At 36.7% G+C, this 14,876-nt stretch overlaps 1 protein-coding gene across 3 annotated transcripts in view; it reads left to right on the forward strand.

The window, feature by feature from the left end:
• Positions 1–14,335, forward strand: part of RBFOX1 (RNA binding fox-1 homolog 1) — a 379,335-nt gene extending 365,000 nt beyond the window's left edge. Inside the window, exons 12-13 of one of the 3 annotated variants that reach the window (XM_044659029.1) lie at positions 11,200–11,275; positions 13,893–14,335. In XM_044659029.1, coding sequence (XP_044514964.1) covers positions 11,200–11,275; positions 13,893–13,937 — 121 coding nt within the window. In that variant the 3' untranslated portion in view covers positions 13,938–14,335. Of the gene's footprint in view, positions 1–11,199; positions 11,276–11,630; positions 12,021–13,814 lie in introns of those variants that run through there. The other 2 variants (XM_044659028.1, XM_044659027.1) reach the window with 2 other exon arrangements.
• The last annotated feature ends 541 nt before the right edge of the window (positions 14,336–14,876 follow it).

Raw genomic sequence — 14,876 nt, forward strand, 5'->3', positions numbered from 1 at the left:
CGTACTGTTAACCCAACGAGACACAAACTAGTCAGTCTGTCTACCTGCTTACCTCTATATTTATATAGGTTCTTCCTCTTTGACATCAAGGCACAGTCTTACAAGCCAACTGCTGCTCAAGACAATACAAAGGGGAAAGAAGAATTCTTCCCTACAGCTTAGACTACTGATTCACTGCACCCAAATCTATGTGATAATATGGGATTGGACAAGGTTGGCTGATGATAGTGGAAGATGGACCATGATTATAAATGGGAGTTGAGAAGCGAGTTGATTATTTTGGTTGGGCTTTGATCAAGCTAAAACCTTGTCTCGTGTGCCTATAAAAATATATGGTTCAATGTGAATATATTGCTCTCATGCAAAACACATTGCAAAAAGCTCTCATCTTTAGATTTCAGAGACTTGTCATTTGTGTCCATTAAGTGTCCTAAGGCATTAAACACTTTCAGAGTTGGTTTTTTTTTTTTTTTGCCATCAGTAGAAAAGCAAGTTCAGCATCTTTGTAGTTATTCTTCCCTGAGTTGTACATTTTGGGACTAATTGTCAAAGTTGGGGGTGCTGGCACCAGCAGCATCCTTGAAAATTGCAGTGGCTAAAGAATCATTTCCTAAATTAATTGTCCAAGTTAATGGGCTTAGACTTTTCCTTTCCCTATGGCCTTGTAGCCATAGCCCCAGTGGAGCACACCATCATGTTTCTTCTCCTCTCCATGGTAGTGAATCCTGCCATTTCTGGGGTTTACTTCTCAACTACGGTGTGGTATGGGGTTCAGAAGAATTCTGAGGAGGCACAGAATAAATTACGGACCAGAGTGACCCAACAGAATATGTGCTTTATATTATTTGGATAATAAATTGCAAGTAATAGTAATTATATCAGTATAGCCTTTGTGTCAGACTATTTTATGCATGCATATATGCAGTCAATTCCCAATTATTTTTATTAATGAACTGAGTCAGTGATGCAGATAATCTAAAACAACAGATAATCCAAAGATCATTTTCTGTTTGCCTTTGAAATGCATTATGTGATTTGATATCAGATTTACCTTACTTGTCATATTTTCTTTCACTGTAATGAGCCTAGTGATTCCTGATTATATACAACTTAATGTTTGTCAGGAGAAACCTAGCCTGGGATTGACATTTTCCTTTGGGTGGTCCATATTTGAACTTAATTGGGAGTTGGCTGTATATTCTATTTTTACATCTTAAATATTTTATGTGTGATTATATAATATATATAAGATAAAGTGCTTTTCCACAGAGTATATAAGGCCTAGTTCCATTTCTAGGTGCCCACATTTCAGATGGGAGAACCTTTGCTCATTCATTAAGTTTTTACTGACTGTTTGCTATGTATATAGTATTGTATTAGGTGCTATGGGGGAATCCAAAAGAAGCAAACAACAAGAGTCCTACATTCAAGAAGTTTACAAAATAATTGTTATAAATTTTATGAAAAAAATGGTAAGGATATACGAGCAAACCCCAAATATTCATAAGTACAGATTGAGGACTGAATAATGTAGTGAACATTGGTAAGGAGGAATTGGGAAAACACAGTATAGTAAAGTATTGGTTCTGAAGTCAGAAACAAGTTCAAATTCCTCCTGCTTCTTAGCTGTGTGACTTTCACCAAGTCACTTAACTTCTACAGGCCCCAGTTTTCTCAATGGTAAAATGAAAGAGTTGGATTTCTGAGGCCTCACCCAGCTCTAAATCTATGATCTTTAAAGGAAAGTGGACACATGTGAAGAGTACCTAGAAAAGGAAGAAATAAATACATTGTCAGAGGAGAGGAAGAAGATGGCCTCAAATGAAGAAAAAAGTCAAAAAACTAAAGTAGAGAACTTTAGGCCTTTTAATCTTGGGTACATGGTAAGTCAGGGATTTGTTCAGACAGAAAATAACTAGCCATGAAGTTGTAGGGTTTGGATCTAAATCCTGCCTCTGACATTATTTTTGTGACTGTGGACAAGTCACTTAATATTCCTTGGCCTCAGTTTCCTCATCTATAAAATAAGAGCATTAGAAGAGATGGTCTCTGAGCTGTTCCAGCTAAATCTATTATTCTATGATCCTGTATTATACCTTCTGTTTACTCAGACAAATCTGGAAACTAGGATCTCTACTTAACTTTTAAGTTTCCATATTAAAAGATTAGAATTGTATTCATAAGGATTATAAATGATGATGGAGTCAAATTTACCTTAGCTTGAAAACTCATTTCTGCATGGAACTTTGATGAATAATGTAATATAAACATAAACATACATTCACATTCACACATATATATGTAAGTTTATATGTAGCTGTATTTACACATCTATACATACATATAGCTATAGTGTATATATGTATATATACAGACACATCCACTCTTCAGAGATCTGGTTAGTAAGTACTAAGCAGGCTTTTCTCTTGAGTGTATAAAACCGTGAATTTGTGCAAGATTTGCTAAGTTATAAAAATTATTATAGTAAATGTCAGTTAAGTAACTGATAGTAATAGAATTCCAAATACTTCCAAGTTGATTTTGGATAACACCACACTGTTAATCTTGGAAATCTGTTGCTCATTTCTTCTTTTGTTCCACTTGGGGGTGTTTGCTGCATTTGAAATGATTTCCTGGTTATATTGTTGTTGTTTTTTTAATCCACCCAATTTCCCTAAGTAAATTCCATAAGAAGGAATAGTTAGAACCCTTTCCAGCTTTTAAAACAGTAATCTTTAGTTGCTTCGGTGCTTATGGTATATATTTATCTTTTCAATTAAAACTATGGCCAATCTCTATTGAGGAAGGGATGGGAAAGTGTTTGACTAATATTCCTGAGTTAACTTTATTCACACATTCCTTTGATAGCTCTTGAAAAAGCATTTTACTGCTACAACAAATTGTGACATCTAGCATCTGAGAACTCTATAACTTCTTCTTGCCTCTGGCCATTGTTAAAGCAAAAGATACGAGATGGTGGCATCAACTGATTGGTATCGGTGACCCCTCAACTTATCCGATGTTCTTCTGAAAGGAGGTTCAATTAATCCTTCCTTCCTTCTCACCTAGTGGTGGATACATTGGCAGACCTATTTGCCATTATCTCTCTGACAGCTTGCCTTCCTCAGGTGCAGTTGTAGGTCAGTCTATGTAGCTGGTCACAGGGGCTAACCTGATGAAACTCAATAAAGCTGGGGTTTCATGATTTATTAATGGGACGTTTACAACTCAAAGGTCTTTTGATAGTACAACTGAGACATAGTAAGTGTTTGCATACATCTCTCAAGGGGCTGTATGCATGTGTTTTCATCTTGGGCAATCTGTCATCTTAAGAGAGTCATCCAATGAGAAAGTTATTCCCTAGCTGCTGAGATCAGAGTGCTTTTTAAGGATGGGATTTGAAAGGTACTTTATATGTCCATGTGTTACAAATATCTGCTATTATTCAATGAAGCATCCCTTCAGCATGAACTAGTTAAATAACCTTTCACAGTTTTTTTTTTAAATCACTCTAGTGTCCACTGAGGCCACAGAGGCAGAAGTAGGTTGCTCAGACTTTGCTACAACAAAAGTGATGAGTGCTTTTGGAAAAAGCCTCATACCTTCAAAAAATTTAAAGTTCTTATTGAATTGCTTGATTGAATTAACTGAATTAATAATGAGGCAACCATTATCAGAATCTATATCCCCTTTTCCCTAAAATTGGACAGGTTGGGGTTAGAGTTAGGGCAAGTACTTCTCTCTATATATCTGATAAGACATGGTTTGTCAAGTATAGAACAGGAGCTCTAAATTTCTCTCTCCCTAGAACTCTTGAGGGCTTAAAAGAAAAGTCAGCTTTTTTTTTCTCCCTCTGTTCAATCTGGCTGTGGACCCTTTTTTTCAGCCACCAAGGATCTTTACTATCATCACCTGAGACAGTTAGCCAGAGCCCTCATGGGACATGGCCTATTCTGAAGGCAGTACAGTTCACCCCAAAACAGTAAACCTCTTAATCATATGTTTCAAAAGGAAAATAACTGAAAAAAAGTCCAAAGACTAGGCTGATGTTTACAAGCCTCATTTGACTTTCATTTGAGAAGCAGAATCACAGTGGATTGAGTTCAAGCCTTGGAGTCCAGAATAATTGAATTCAAATCCTACTTCATGACAGAGTGTGACCCTGAGGAAGTAATTTTACTTTTCTTGATTCCAGTTGCCTCTCCTATCAAAGGTGTTGACCATAATAACACTTATGTCACAGGACTGTTTTGAGAATAAAATGAGATAATGTCTGTATAGTACTTTGCAAACTTTAAATGATATGAAGAAATGTGAGTTATTATTTTTAAAGTCTCATCAGCCTAGGAAAAGGGCCCAGCTGGAAGACAGAAGAAGAGGATAGAAAGTGTCATCACCTTCTCTCCTTCATTTTTTTCCCCAAGGAAGTCCTTGTGGCCTTTATCCCATGAATGAAGCCCTGGAATTTCCCAACATACCTTGTTGAGAACTCTAATTCACCTTTGAATAGTATTAGACTTTTATATGCTACCTAAAATTCTCTCACGACAGCTTTGATAACTTTTTAAAACAAAAACAGCTACGTAGGTATCACCGCTACAGGGTGGTGGACCTTGTGACCAAACTAAAGGTGCGTTTGCAAAATAGTAACTACTTAAGAAATTTGGGATATGCTTATGCTTTGTTGCATTTATCTAAGCTCATTAAAATGGTTCTCGGGCTTCACAGAGCAAGATGGCAGAAGCACCCTCCTTCCCTCCAAGGTTCTATGTTCCCAGTATCTGGAATGTACAAATAGAATGCTTGACCTGTGGTCAGAAACGGGACAATCCCATTTGTACCCTCCAGGATACTTTTACAATGCTGCCTCCATATTAGTCAAGTTATCTAGCTGTGGCAGAGATGCTCTAGCTGCCTCACGGAGGGAAGAGCATATCTGACTCCCCTTCCTGCACCACAGGACCCTGAATCAGTGGCATCCCCAGGTGGTGAATGAAGAGCATAAAATACCAGGTGGGTAAGTGAGTAGCCAAAGGGGATTATAGAGGAGAGACTCCATACCGCATCAGTTAATCTGATCCCCATCCTCTTATTTATCATTGGTCTGAAACTTATGTTTTGTCTGTACTAATTCCCCAAAACAGTTCTTTGGTAAGATATAGCCAATGTGGGTTGTTTCACTTACTGCTCTAAGTACTGTTGAGGAAGGGGGTAACAGAGAGAACTCTTTTGAAAAGCTTCTTATTGTAGCACCTATTCTGCTGCTCTGCATTCGTATCATTTTGCAAATAACATTCATTGCATTTTCTTTTCTAAACATAGAAAGTGTCGTAGGGATGTTATAGTGTTAGCTTTGGAAAACAGGGACACTAGAATACTGTTTCTGCTCTAATATCCAGATTTTCCAACTTAATTTAGAGTTAGTTGGATTTAGAAGATGATCTAAAAATTCCATATGATTTTGATCAGAACGTCTTTAAATCCTCCCAAGGAAACAGCAATGGGGATGAAAGAACAGACACAGTCTGTGCCTTCAGGAGCTGGTTCCAGATTGCCAAATGGATTCACATTCACTTGGCAAGAAGATATTCCAGTGAGGCCAACTGCCTTTTAAGTGACTATTCGGATCCCAGTAATTCAGCTGTTGAGAAATAAGAAGCGTAACAATACATACTTTATTTGAGCTTAGTCTGTGGCCCTTTTTCTACCATCAGTGGACTTGTTTGATTCCCCTTCCTAGCAGCACCAAAAACAAGAGATTCTGGGCATACACTTAAATAGATTGAACTATCTTTCGAAAGCTACCATTGTGTCCATGCTAGAGGAACAGGTGGTAAACCTGAACTATACCAAGGACATTTAGATATTCCTGAAAACTGAGCACCTTGGCTGAGATTGAGATACTGTGTTATTTGAGATTCCATGCTTTGCCAGCTTGTGCTATAGAGAAACTACATCAAGCATGCTTGCTAGATGATTCTTACTATACTAGCCAAGGAAAACAAGTTATTTGCAATTTGAAAGTATTTAATTTTTTTTTCCACGTGGATATTCTGCAAGTGTTTTTGCAAAAATAACCCACTGGATTACCTTGCAAAATAGTGGTTTCTTTGGAATTTTGTGAAATTGTGGGCTTCCTACCTTCAGTATAGAGAAAACTTACTTCTGAAAACCTCAGAAAAGGGTCAAAGTATTATGTTATTAAGGGTACTATTAGAAATGCTAGAAAATAAATCAAGAAGGACCTTTCATACTTATAGTACTTTCTCATTCCTCACTCATTTGTCTTCTTCTTTCTCCACTAGCAGCTTCCATTAAATCCCACAGTCCAATCCTTTGCAATTCCTAAATTTGTGCTTTAAATTTTCATAGTTAAAAAAAAGAAAAGATAAACTATCCTTAATTTATATTGCACACTTACTTTATGATTAATCTCGATGAAAGGGGAAAGAAATACCAAAGACTTCAAAACATATAAGTAGACTCAGTCCCTGTTACTTTTGAGGATACAATTTGGTCATAAAGTAGTCTCATTTTACTCTTATTTAATAAGGGAATTGGCTATGTACCTCTGGTTAGCATTTAGCCTGCTATAAGGATATCAGGTTATTGATATGCTTGGAATATCTGCCACAAATGTAATGTTGGAGTCCGAATCTTCCCTAATAACCTTGTGTCTAAATTTTAGTGTCATACAAGGGCATGTTTAGAAATTAGCATTTAAAAAGAAGCCTTCTTGCTTTAAGTTTAAGCTGACACCGTTCCTTTTTCCTCTGTGGAAATGAAATTTATTAATCATAATAAAACCATCATATTCTGAAGGTAGAGGTCACCCTGAGGAGAAAAAAGTCTATTCATTACAGGGTACTATTTCAGTCCAGCTTTTTTTCCCCCTTAGTAACTTATGCTGCCAAATAGTTACCCTGAACTCTTCATAATAGGCTAGGACCCCAGTATTTTTATAAGTAACGATTTACAGCTAGAGTATGTAATTGAAAAAAGGTGTTGATTTTCTTTAATCTTGTGCAAACTGCAGAATTGTTTTCTACTTTAGAAAGTATGTATGTAGGAAGTATTTAATTTATTTAAAACCAACATTTTCAAGTATTTAAAAGTTGCATTTCATTTACGGTCTCTTTTTCTGAGAAATTTGTTACTAGGGTTTGTTCTGACACAAAGTTTTCTAGAACTTCTGGATTTGGCCTGAAAAGATTTGAATTTATGGTTTTTGTGTGTAGTATGAACCTTTACAAGTGGTAAAATATATAAAAACAGTCCTTATAAGTATATTTTTCTAGGACCAGTGATCATATCTATTTTTATGAAAAAAATTGTTACTAATGTTCTATTTCCCTCCTCCCAACTTTTTATAAAAATAGACGTTATTTCTGGCATATGTGCTATGATGTTCAGAAAAATATTTTGTTCCTTTGGAGAGTGATCATGCCACTGTTATTGGCCCTCCAATCTGGAGGACATTCTCTTTTCCCTTTAAGGAAATATCCTTGATAGAAAGCCAAAAGTAGAGAAAAAATTGATGACAGGATTTGGATATTCTTAAATTTCATTGAGAAATAAAGGCCAGTAAAGAAACATCTCCAAATTATAGAATATTAGTTTTGAAAGGAACAACAGAGACAATCTAGTCCGGGCCCTTCATTACACAGATGAAGAAACTCAAGATACATCTTTTACAACATTGCAAAATGAATTAGGAGAGAAAACAGAACTAAGACTAAAAACAGTAGGTCTCTTGGCAAGTGGCATCCACTCTATCAAACTGCCTTATTGTCTGCTTAAATATTGTTCCATTACCCATCCTATTGTTTCTTCATGAAATTAAGGATAATCCTGTATCAAGCACTCTTGGCTCTGAGGCTGGTAGGTATCCTGCCTAGACTATGAACTAGCTGTGATGTAGGGAAGACTCCTTGAAAGGATGCAATTTTTTAAAAAGGTTAAATTATATTCACAACTGATGATAGATTAGAGATAGAGGTTTAATGGGTGCATGGATAGAATTAGCATTCATTAAATGACTTATGCCAGGCCCTATGAGACCTCCATTACAAATATTGTCTCATTGATCCTCATAACCGTGGTTGGAAAATGTTGTTGTTATCTTCGTTTTGGTGAGTTTGCTAGGGTCACAGCTACTAGGTTTCTTTGTCTACCTTTGAACTCAGGTTTTCCTGAAGCTATAACTTTTGGCTACCAGACCCACCATTCTGTCCCCTGTGTCACCTCTGTGCCTTGAAGAGAGACTTGTATTATAAGGACCTGATAAAATTCAGAAATTTTCCTGCAAGGTCATAAGATAATATATTTAGAGCTTGAAGGGATTTTCAGACCATCTAAAACAACCATTAATTTTACAGATGAGAAAATTAAGGCTTAGTGAGATTGGGCGACTTACCCATGGTCCTATCTTTAGTGTCAGAGGCAGGATTTGAACTCAGATGTCCCTGACTTTAAATCTAGCACTCTGTCTACTGTGTGAGAATCTAAGAATTGAGCTAAGCATGAGAGGTCATCTATTCCAACTAAATGCCTAATGAAACAGTTCCTCCTACAATATTCTTCTGATATGAAAAGGCAGCAGTGAACCTACATTCATTGAGAGATAAAGGAATGAATGAATAATGAATGAATGAAAGAATAAAAAAGCAGTCATCCAGTAAAGAACTGTGCTAAGTGCTGGGTATACAAATAAAAACAAGACTGGCTATACTCTCAAGGAGCTTAAATTCTAGTGGGGGAGGAAAAAAATCAGTTGCAAAATGGTGAAAAAGGGGGCAGCCAGATGGCTCAGTGGATAGAGTCACAGGCTTTGAGTTGGGAGATCCTGGGTTCAAGTTTGGTCTCAGACACTTAAAAGTTGATTTTACCCTAGGCAAGTTGCTTAAACCCAATTGTCTATCCCTTACCACTTTTCTGCCTTAGAATAGACATTTAGTATTGATTCTAAGACACAAGTAACCTAGAAGTATTTCTAGCAGCAGAAGAGAGAGGGAAGAAGGTAGGAAGGGCTTTCCCAGTGGTTGTGATTCATGGCTTTCCTGAATAAGCCTAGAGATGTGGGTATTGGTGAGGGGAGGAAGGATCAGGAATTGAGAAAAAGGGTTTAGAAACTGATTTGCTTTGATAGTTAATAATGATAGAAATAGCTTCTCTATTTTTACCACTAATCAATGTTTGTTCCTCTGCCCCTTTAAGGATGAGTCTTTCTTTTTTAGAAGACGATCCTTAGGGTAAGCTTGAAAAGTGTGAATTGGCCACATCAAAATGACTTGAGAAAGAAGTTGGGCAGATCTACAAAGTCATTCAGCAAATGTCCATTAAAGTTGTACTTAATATCCCTAGGAACCCTATGCTATATGCTTTGGAGAGAAACAAAAGAAATATTTAGGTGACTACAACTCACGGATTAGTTTTATTCTTTGTAGCAGAAAGAACAATGGTTTTAGGTGGATGAAACCTGGCTTCTAGAGTGCCTCTTCTACTAAAAGCCGTATGACGTTGGGGAAGTCACAACCTCTGAGCCTTAGTTTTCTTATTTGTAAAATGATAACATTACTACTTGTATTAAAGCCCCATAAAACTCTATCTTGCCCCTTTCCCTATTTGAAGTTTTTATGGTAATGTAGTAGGACATTTGGGGATATTGGCATTGGAGTGACAGAGTACTCAAAGGTAAAGATTTCTGGAATAGCTAGGTGGCTCCGTGGATTGAGAGCCAGGCCAATACGTGGGAAGTTCTGGGTTTAAACCTCAGACATTTCCTAGCTGCGTGACACTGGGCAAGTCACTTAACTCTAGTTGCTTAGCCCTTACAGATCTTCTGCCAATTGATTCTAAGACAGAAATCAAAGCTATGGCTTTGTTTTTGTTTTTGTTTTTAACCTCATAGGATAAATGCGAGGTTTAATTTTGATGATTTTTGTAAAGTTCATTGTAAATTTTATTGTGCTATATAAAAGTAAGCTATTATTAACTAGAGAAACACTGTGAGATAGTGAATAGAGGGCTAACCTGAAGGCCAAAAAGATCTGAATTCAACCAGATGACTGGACAAGTCTCACTTACTTCCCATTGCAGACAATTCCAAGCTATGTTACAGAGAAGGCACTAATCTACATGCAGGTAGAGGGAATTTCCACAACTGGAAGTCCCAAAGCCAGTGAAATCACAAGTTGAATCCCTATGCCTATTATTATTTGCTCTTCTTCCAGTCCCCCAGCATTAAGTCATCAGCATCAGATTTCAGGGATGACAGGTTCAAAATCAACCTTATCTCAGCTTAAAAAATATTATGTGGGGGGGAAAAACAGTAAATAATGTCTAGACCTAACCTCAAAGCTCAAATTGTTTTGGTTTTTGGTGGGTATGGGAAGCGAATGGAATGTTGGAGAAGGTAAAGGCCCTTACTAGAGGATGATTTTTTAAAATCAATATGTATATATTCTTTATATCAAAAATATAACATTTTGTCTTACTGAATGTTTATCTTCACTTCCAGCTGGAGTTGAAATAACATTTCCAGATCCATCAAAGATACCTTTTCTTTTCTTTTTTTTTTTTAAACCCTTACTCACTACATTACTGTGTATTGGTTTCAAGGTAGAAGAGTGGTCAGGGCTAGGCAGTTGGGGAAAAGTGGCTTTCCCAGGGTCACACAGCTAGGAAGTATCTAAGGCCAGATTTTAACCTTAGACCTATCACTAGTCCTGACTTTCAACCCACTGAGCCACATTGCTGCCCCTGAAACCTCTACCTTTGAGTTCTCTATCACTCTAATACTAATATCCCAAAAATGAGATTTATCCCCATTTTTGCCCTACCATAAAAATTTTAAATAGGAGAAGGGGGAAATTCTTCCTGACTCCTGGAAGGTAGACTTCTTCAAAGAGCTCTTCAAAGTCAGTCATTCTCTCCCTGCCCATTTTCTTTAGAATCTCAGAGACAACTACATAAGCAGTATGAATACTATAATCTACACAAAAGGAATTTCCTTGTCAAATTGTAGAGTAGAATTGTAGAATAATATTTCTGATTTCTAAAGATTCGCCTAGTCTCCTACCTTGCCCCCTCCAAATTTTTTTTTTTGTTTGGGATTTTTTTGGTTTTTTTTGGGGGGTTGTTTTTGTTTTTGGATAAACACTTATTATTGATTAATCTTCAGTTGTGCTTGCCTTTCAGTTACGGACGAGTTTATGCTGCCGACCCCTACCACCACACACTTGCTCCAGCCCCCACCTACGGCGTTGGTGCCATGGTGAGTGACTGCTTCCTCCTCTTCCTCCTTTCCTTCCTCCCTTCCCCTTCCCCCAGCTGGAATCTTAGCATGGTTGACGTCTTCTCACTTTCCCTTAATTGAATTTGTCTCTTGTGCTAACGGCAGCTAAAATGCCACATTAATCCTCCCAGTAAACTTGATAAATGTCTTAATTTCTTGGCAATGTAGTGCATGTAAGTTATTATATTTCTAATTTTGCAAGTATCACCTAGCTGAGCACTTACCTTAATGGAATAATTAGTCATTTTGATAATTAAATCCATCACTAACGGAATGCAGTGTCAATGCAGAACTTTTTTTTCTTTTTTTTTTTCCTTGCTTTTCATTCACATAGCCCCAAGGTTCAAGTCCCACCACAGACTACAGAGGAGCTAAGCTGCAGACTTCCAGGCCTCTGCTGTCAGGAAGCTGAAAACCTGACTGTTCCTCCTCCCATATTACAGTTCATGTTTAAAATGATAGCCGCCCAAGAAAGAAAATAGAGAGAGGAACATATTGTGTGTGTAGGGTGTGTGTGTGTGTATGTGTATGTGAGTGTGTGGCTCATAAGTATTCCTAGAATGAATTATCTTGGTCATGGTTATTTTTTTTTTGTTTGGGGATGAGTTGGGGAGGGGATAACTATGGGAGGTCAGGGTGGGGGTTAATTTGCCTGTACTTGTTTGAAATTCTATGCACTAAAAATTCTGAGTCCAGTAAGATGTGTTCATCACAAGAAAGCGTATGCAATCATTACAATACTTTTGGCATACAAGTCTTCTCCTTAGATAAAAGATTTAAATCCTATCTCAGAAACACATCCTACTCGGTTTTCAATTGAATTGCCAGTACTTTTGCAAGAGAAAATAATCAGTTAAGTGCCATGATATGTCCTTTGTAAGTCATAATGGGAAATTACTTTTTGGTTTGGTTATAAAAATATGGCCATTACTTAAAAAACGTCCAGCACAAACTTACTCATATCGACTAATTTATTTCCTCAACCACCTCTCAAAGTACTTTTGAAGTTCCTTTCTGCCTATTTAGAAACCAAGAAGAGATAATGTGAAGAACTGCCCAAGCTACTAAGCAAGCTAACAGTAGAGCTAACATTGACTCAAAATAATATGAATGAAGGAGTAGGAAAGTGGCTCAGTAGACAGAGCCAGGATTAGAGATGGGAGGTCCTAGATTCAAATCTGGCCTCAGATACTTCCTAGCTGTGTGACTCTGGGCAAGTCACTTCACATTGCCTATCTCTTACTGCTCTTCTGCCTTGGAACCAATACACAGTATTGATTCTAAGATAGAAGGTAAAGGTTTAAAAAATAATAATATGAATGAATGGCTTGTCATTGCCTATCTCTTACTGCTCTTCTGCCTTGGAACCAATACACAGTATTGATTCTAAGATGGAAGGTAAGGGTTTTAAAAATAATAATATGAATGAATGACTTGTCATACAGGCTAGATAATAAGACCTAGACTTGGATTGGGCTTTACAGATTAAGCCAAGAATTATTAACCTTGCAAACCCCAAGGATTCCATGGATAAATTTCAGTGGGTCCTTGAATTTGAATAGAAAGAAAAAAAAAAATATATATATATATAATCTTTCTTTTAATGTGAATGTATTCTTCATAATCCTATTTATTTTATTCATGCATTTAAAGACAGTTTTCTGAGAAGGCCTTACCAAAAGAAGTCATGATGCAAAATAAAGGTTGAGAACTCTTGACCTAGTCTAACTCAAGCATTTGTTTTTATATGCAAGGAAACAACTAAATGGTGGAGAGATGGTATCCTATGGGTATTATGTATCAGAGCCATCACTTAAAGCCGTCTTTTGATTCCAAATCCAGTGTTCTCCCCACTATCTCACACTGCTGTCCCTACCCCCATTCTACCATGACATAGTTGCACTAAAACCAGTTTAGAGGTTATGATAGACAAAAGTCTAATTTAGTCAATCAACCATCTATTTGAATTCTACCAACTATATTAACTTTTTTTCCATCAAGGAAAAAAAAAAAGAAGTAGTCCAGGTCCAGACTACAATAGTAGAGACAAATAAATAGAGACGGCTTTCTAGCCTTTAAGTTTTAAGTCAGTTCCCCTCACTTTTAATTCCAAAGGACTGTGCAAAATCAAAATCTTATTATGATTAAATTCTAGCATCTCACCTCTTTCTTCTGCAAAGAGGGCTATTTCCTGGGGCTTGGAAGTCTCTTGGTTATACAGATTCTACATATTTTCATTATAATGGGATTTCTTGAAATAAAATTTCCCTCAGAGTTGGCTTGTTCAGAACAATTATACTCTGAGTAACCCTTTTTAGGGCTTATAAGTACACTAGTGTAGAGTTTGGGGATGGAAAGGGAGGAGGGAAACACACCCAAAGCCTCCCATGCACTTTCTGCTTATTTTTCATTTTTCCTTTTTCTTTTTTTTTTAAATTTTAAACATTAGGCTTTTTGCTAATCCACTTGTTAAAAAAGTAAAATGTAAAAAACAATCCATCAAATTGCTTTGTTTCAGAATGCTTTTGCACCCTTGACTGATGCCAAGACTAGGAGCCATGCTGATGATGTGGGTCTCGTTCTTTCTTCATTACAGGCTAGTATATACCGAGGGGGATACAGCCGTTTTGCTCCATACTAAATGACAAAACCATAAAAACCTTCCAATGTGGGGAGAAAGGAAGCTTTCCGAGGCCCGGGTATTGCAATACATGCAGTAGTGCATCATTTTAGCAACTCTAAAAAGAGGAAAAAAAATTACATTTTTTATCTTATACCTCAGATATTTTGTTCTGTGTATTTTAATATTGTGGGTCTTTAATTTCTGAAGGTTCCGTAGTTTGATTGCTGGCTGTAGAAGTTTTTGTGGTTGATCTAGAAAGCTACTAGATATGAATAAAAACTGTTTTAGGGCCACAATCAAGAGTGCTATATCATGTAAATGAATTATATATGCTGAATATTAAGCTATTGGGGTTATCACATGTTTTGTAAGAGTGTAAGTGACTACAGTAGTCATTTTTTCTGCATCTACATTTATTTTAGTTTATGAAAAGGGAGGGGTGGGAGGGAGTCAGGGATAAAGGGATTGGGAGGGGGGGCTGGCTAAAAAAAAGTTATTAAATTGATGAAGCTAAAACGGGCCCCACTGCACCAACTATCATTTATCAAATGTCGTAAATTACTCACTTGTTTGTTCCAAGCCAAAGGTTATGTTGTTATAGGGGGTGCTTCTAGAGACACTTGTACATACAAAAATCTGATTAAAGCTGTCCAAGCCCACCCTTTTAAACCATTCCACCAGGCAGCATTCAGCTATTTAACCATAACTAGTTATTTAGGCAAAAACTGCTAGTTAGGCCATTAATAAGCATTCTTTTTATATTTCTTCCAGTATAATAAATTATTGATATCATTGCTGACTTTTATATTATGGGAGGGAAAAAACATTAATAAAAAGGTGATAAAAGCACTGTTTCTATTTTTTTCTTTTTTTCCAAAAAAGAAAGTAATAAAAACTTAAATTCTTTGTACCAGTAAAAAAAAATGTATAAAATTTACATCTGTGCAGTGGAGTTGT

This window comes from Gracilinanus agilis, chromosome 1 (genome assembly GCF_016433145.1).
Source record: "Gracilinanus agilis isolate LMUSP501 chromosome 1, AgileGrace, whole genome shotgun sequence".
NCBI classification, from domain to species: Eukaryota; Metazoa; Chordata; class Mammalia; order Didelphimorphia; family Didelphidae; genus Gracilinanus; species Gracilinanus agilis.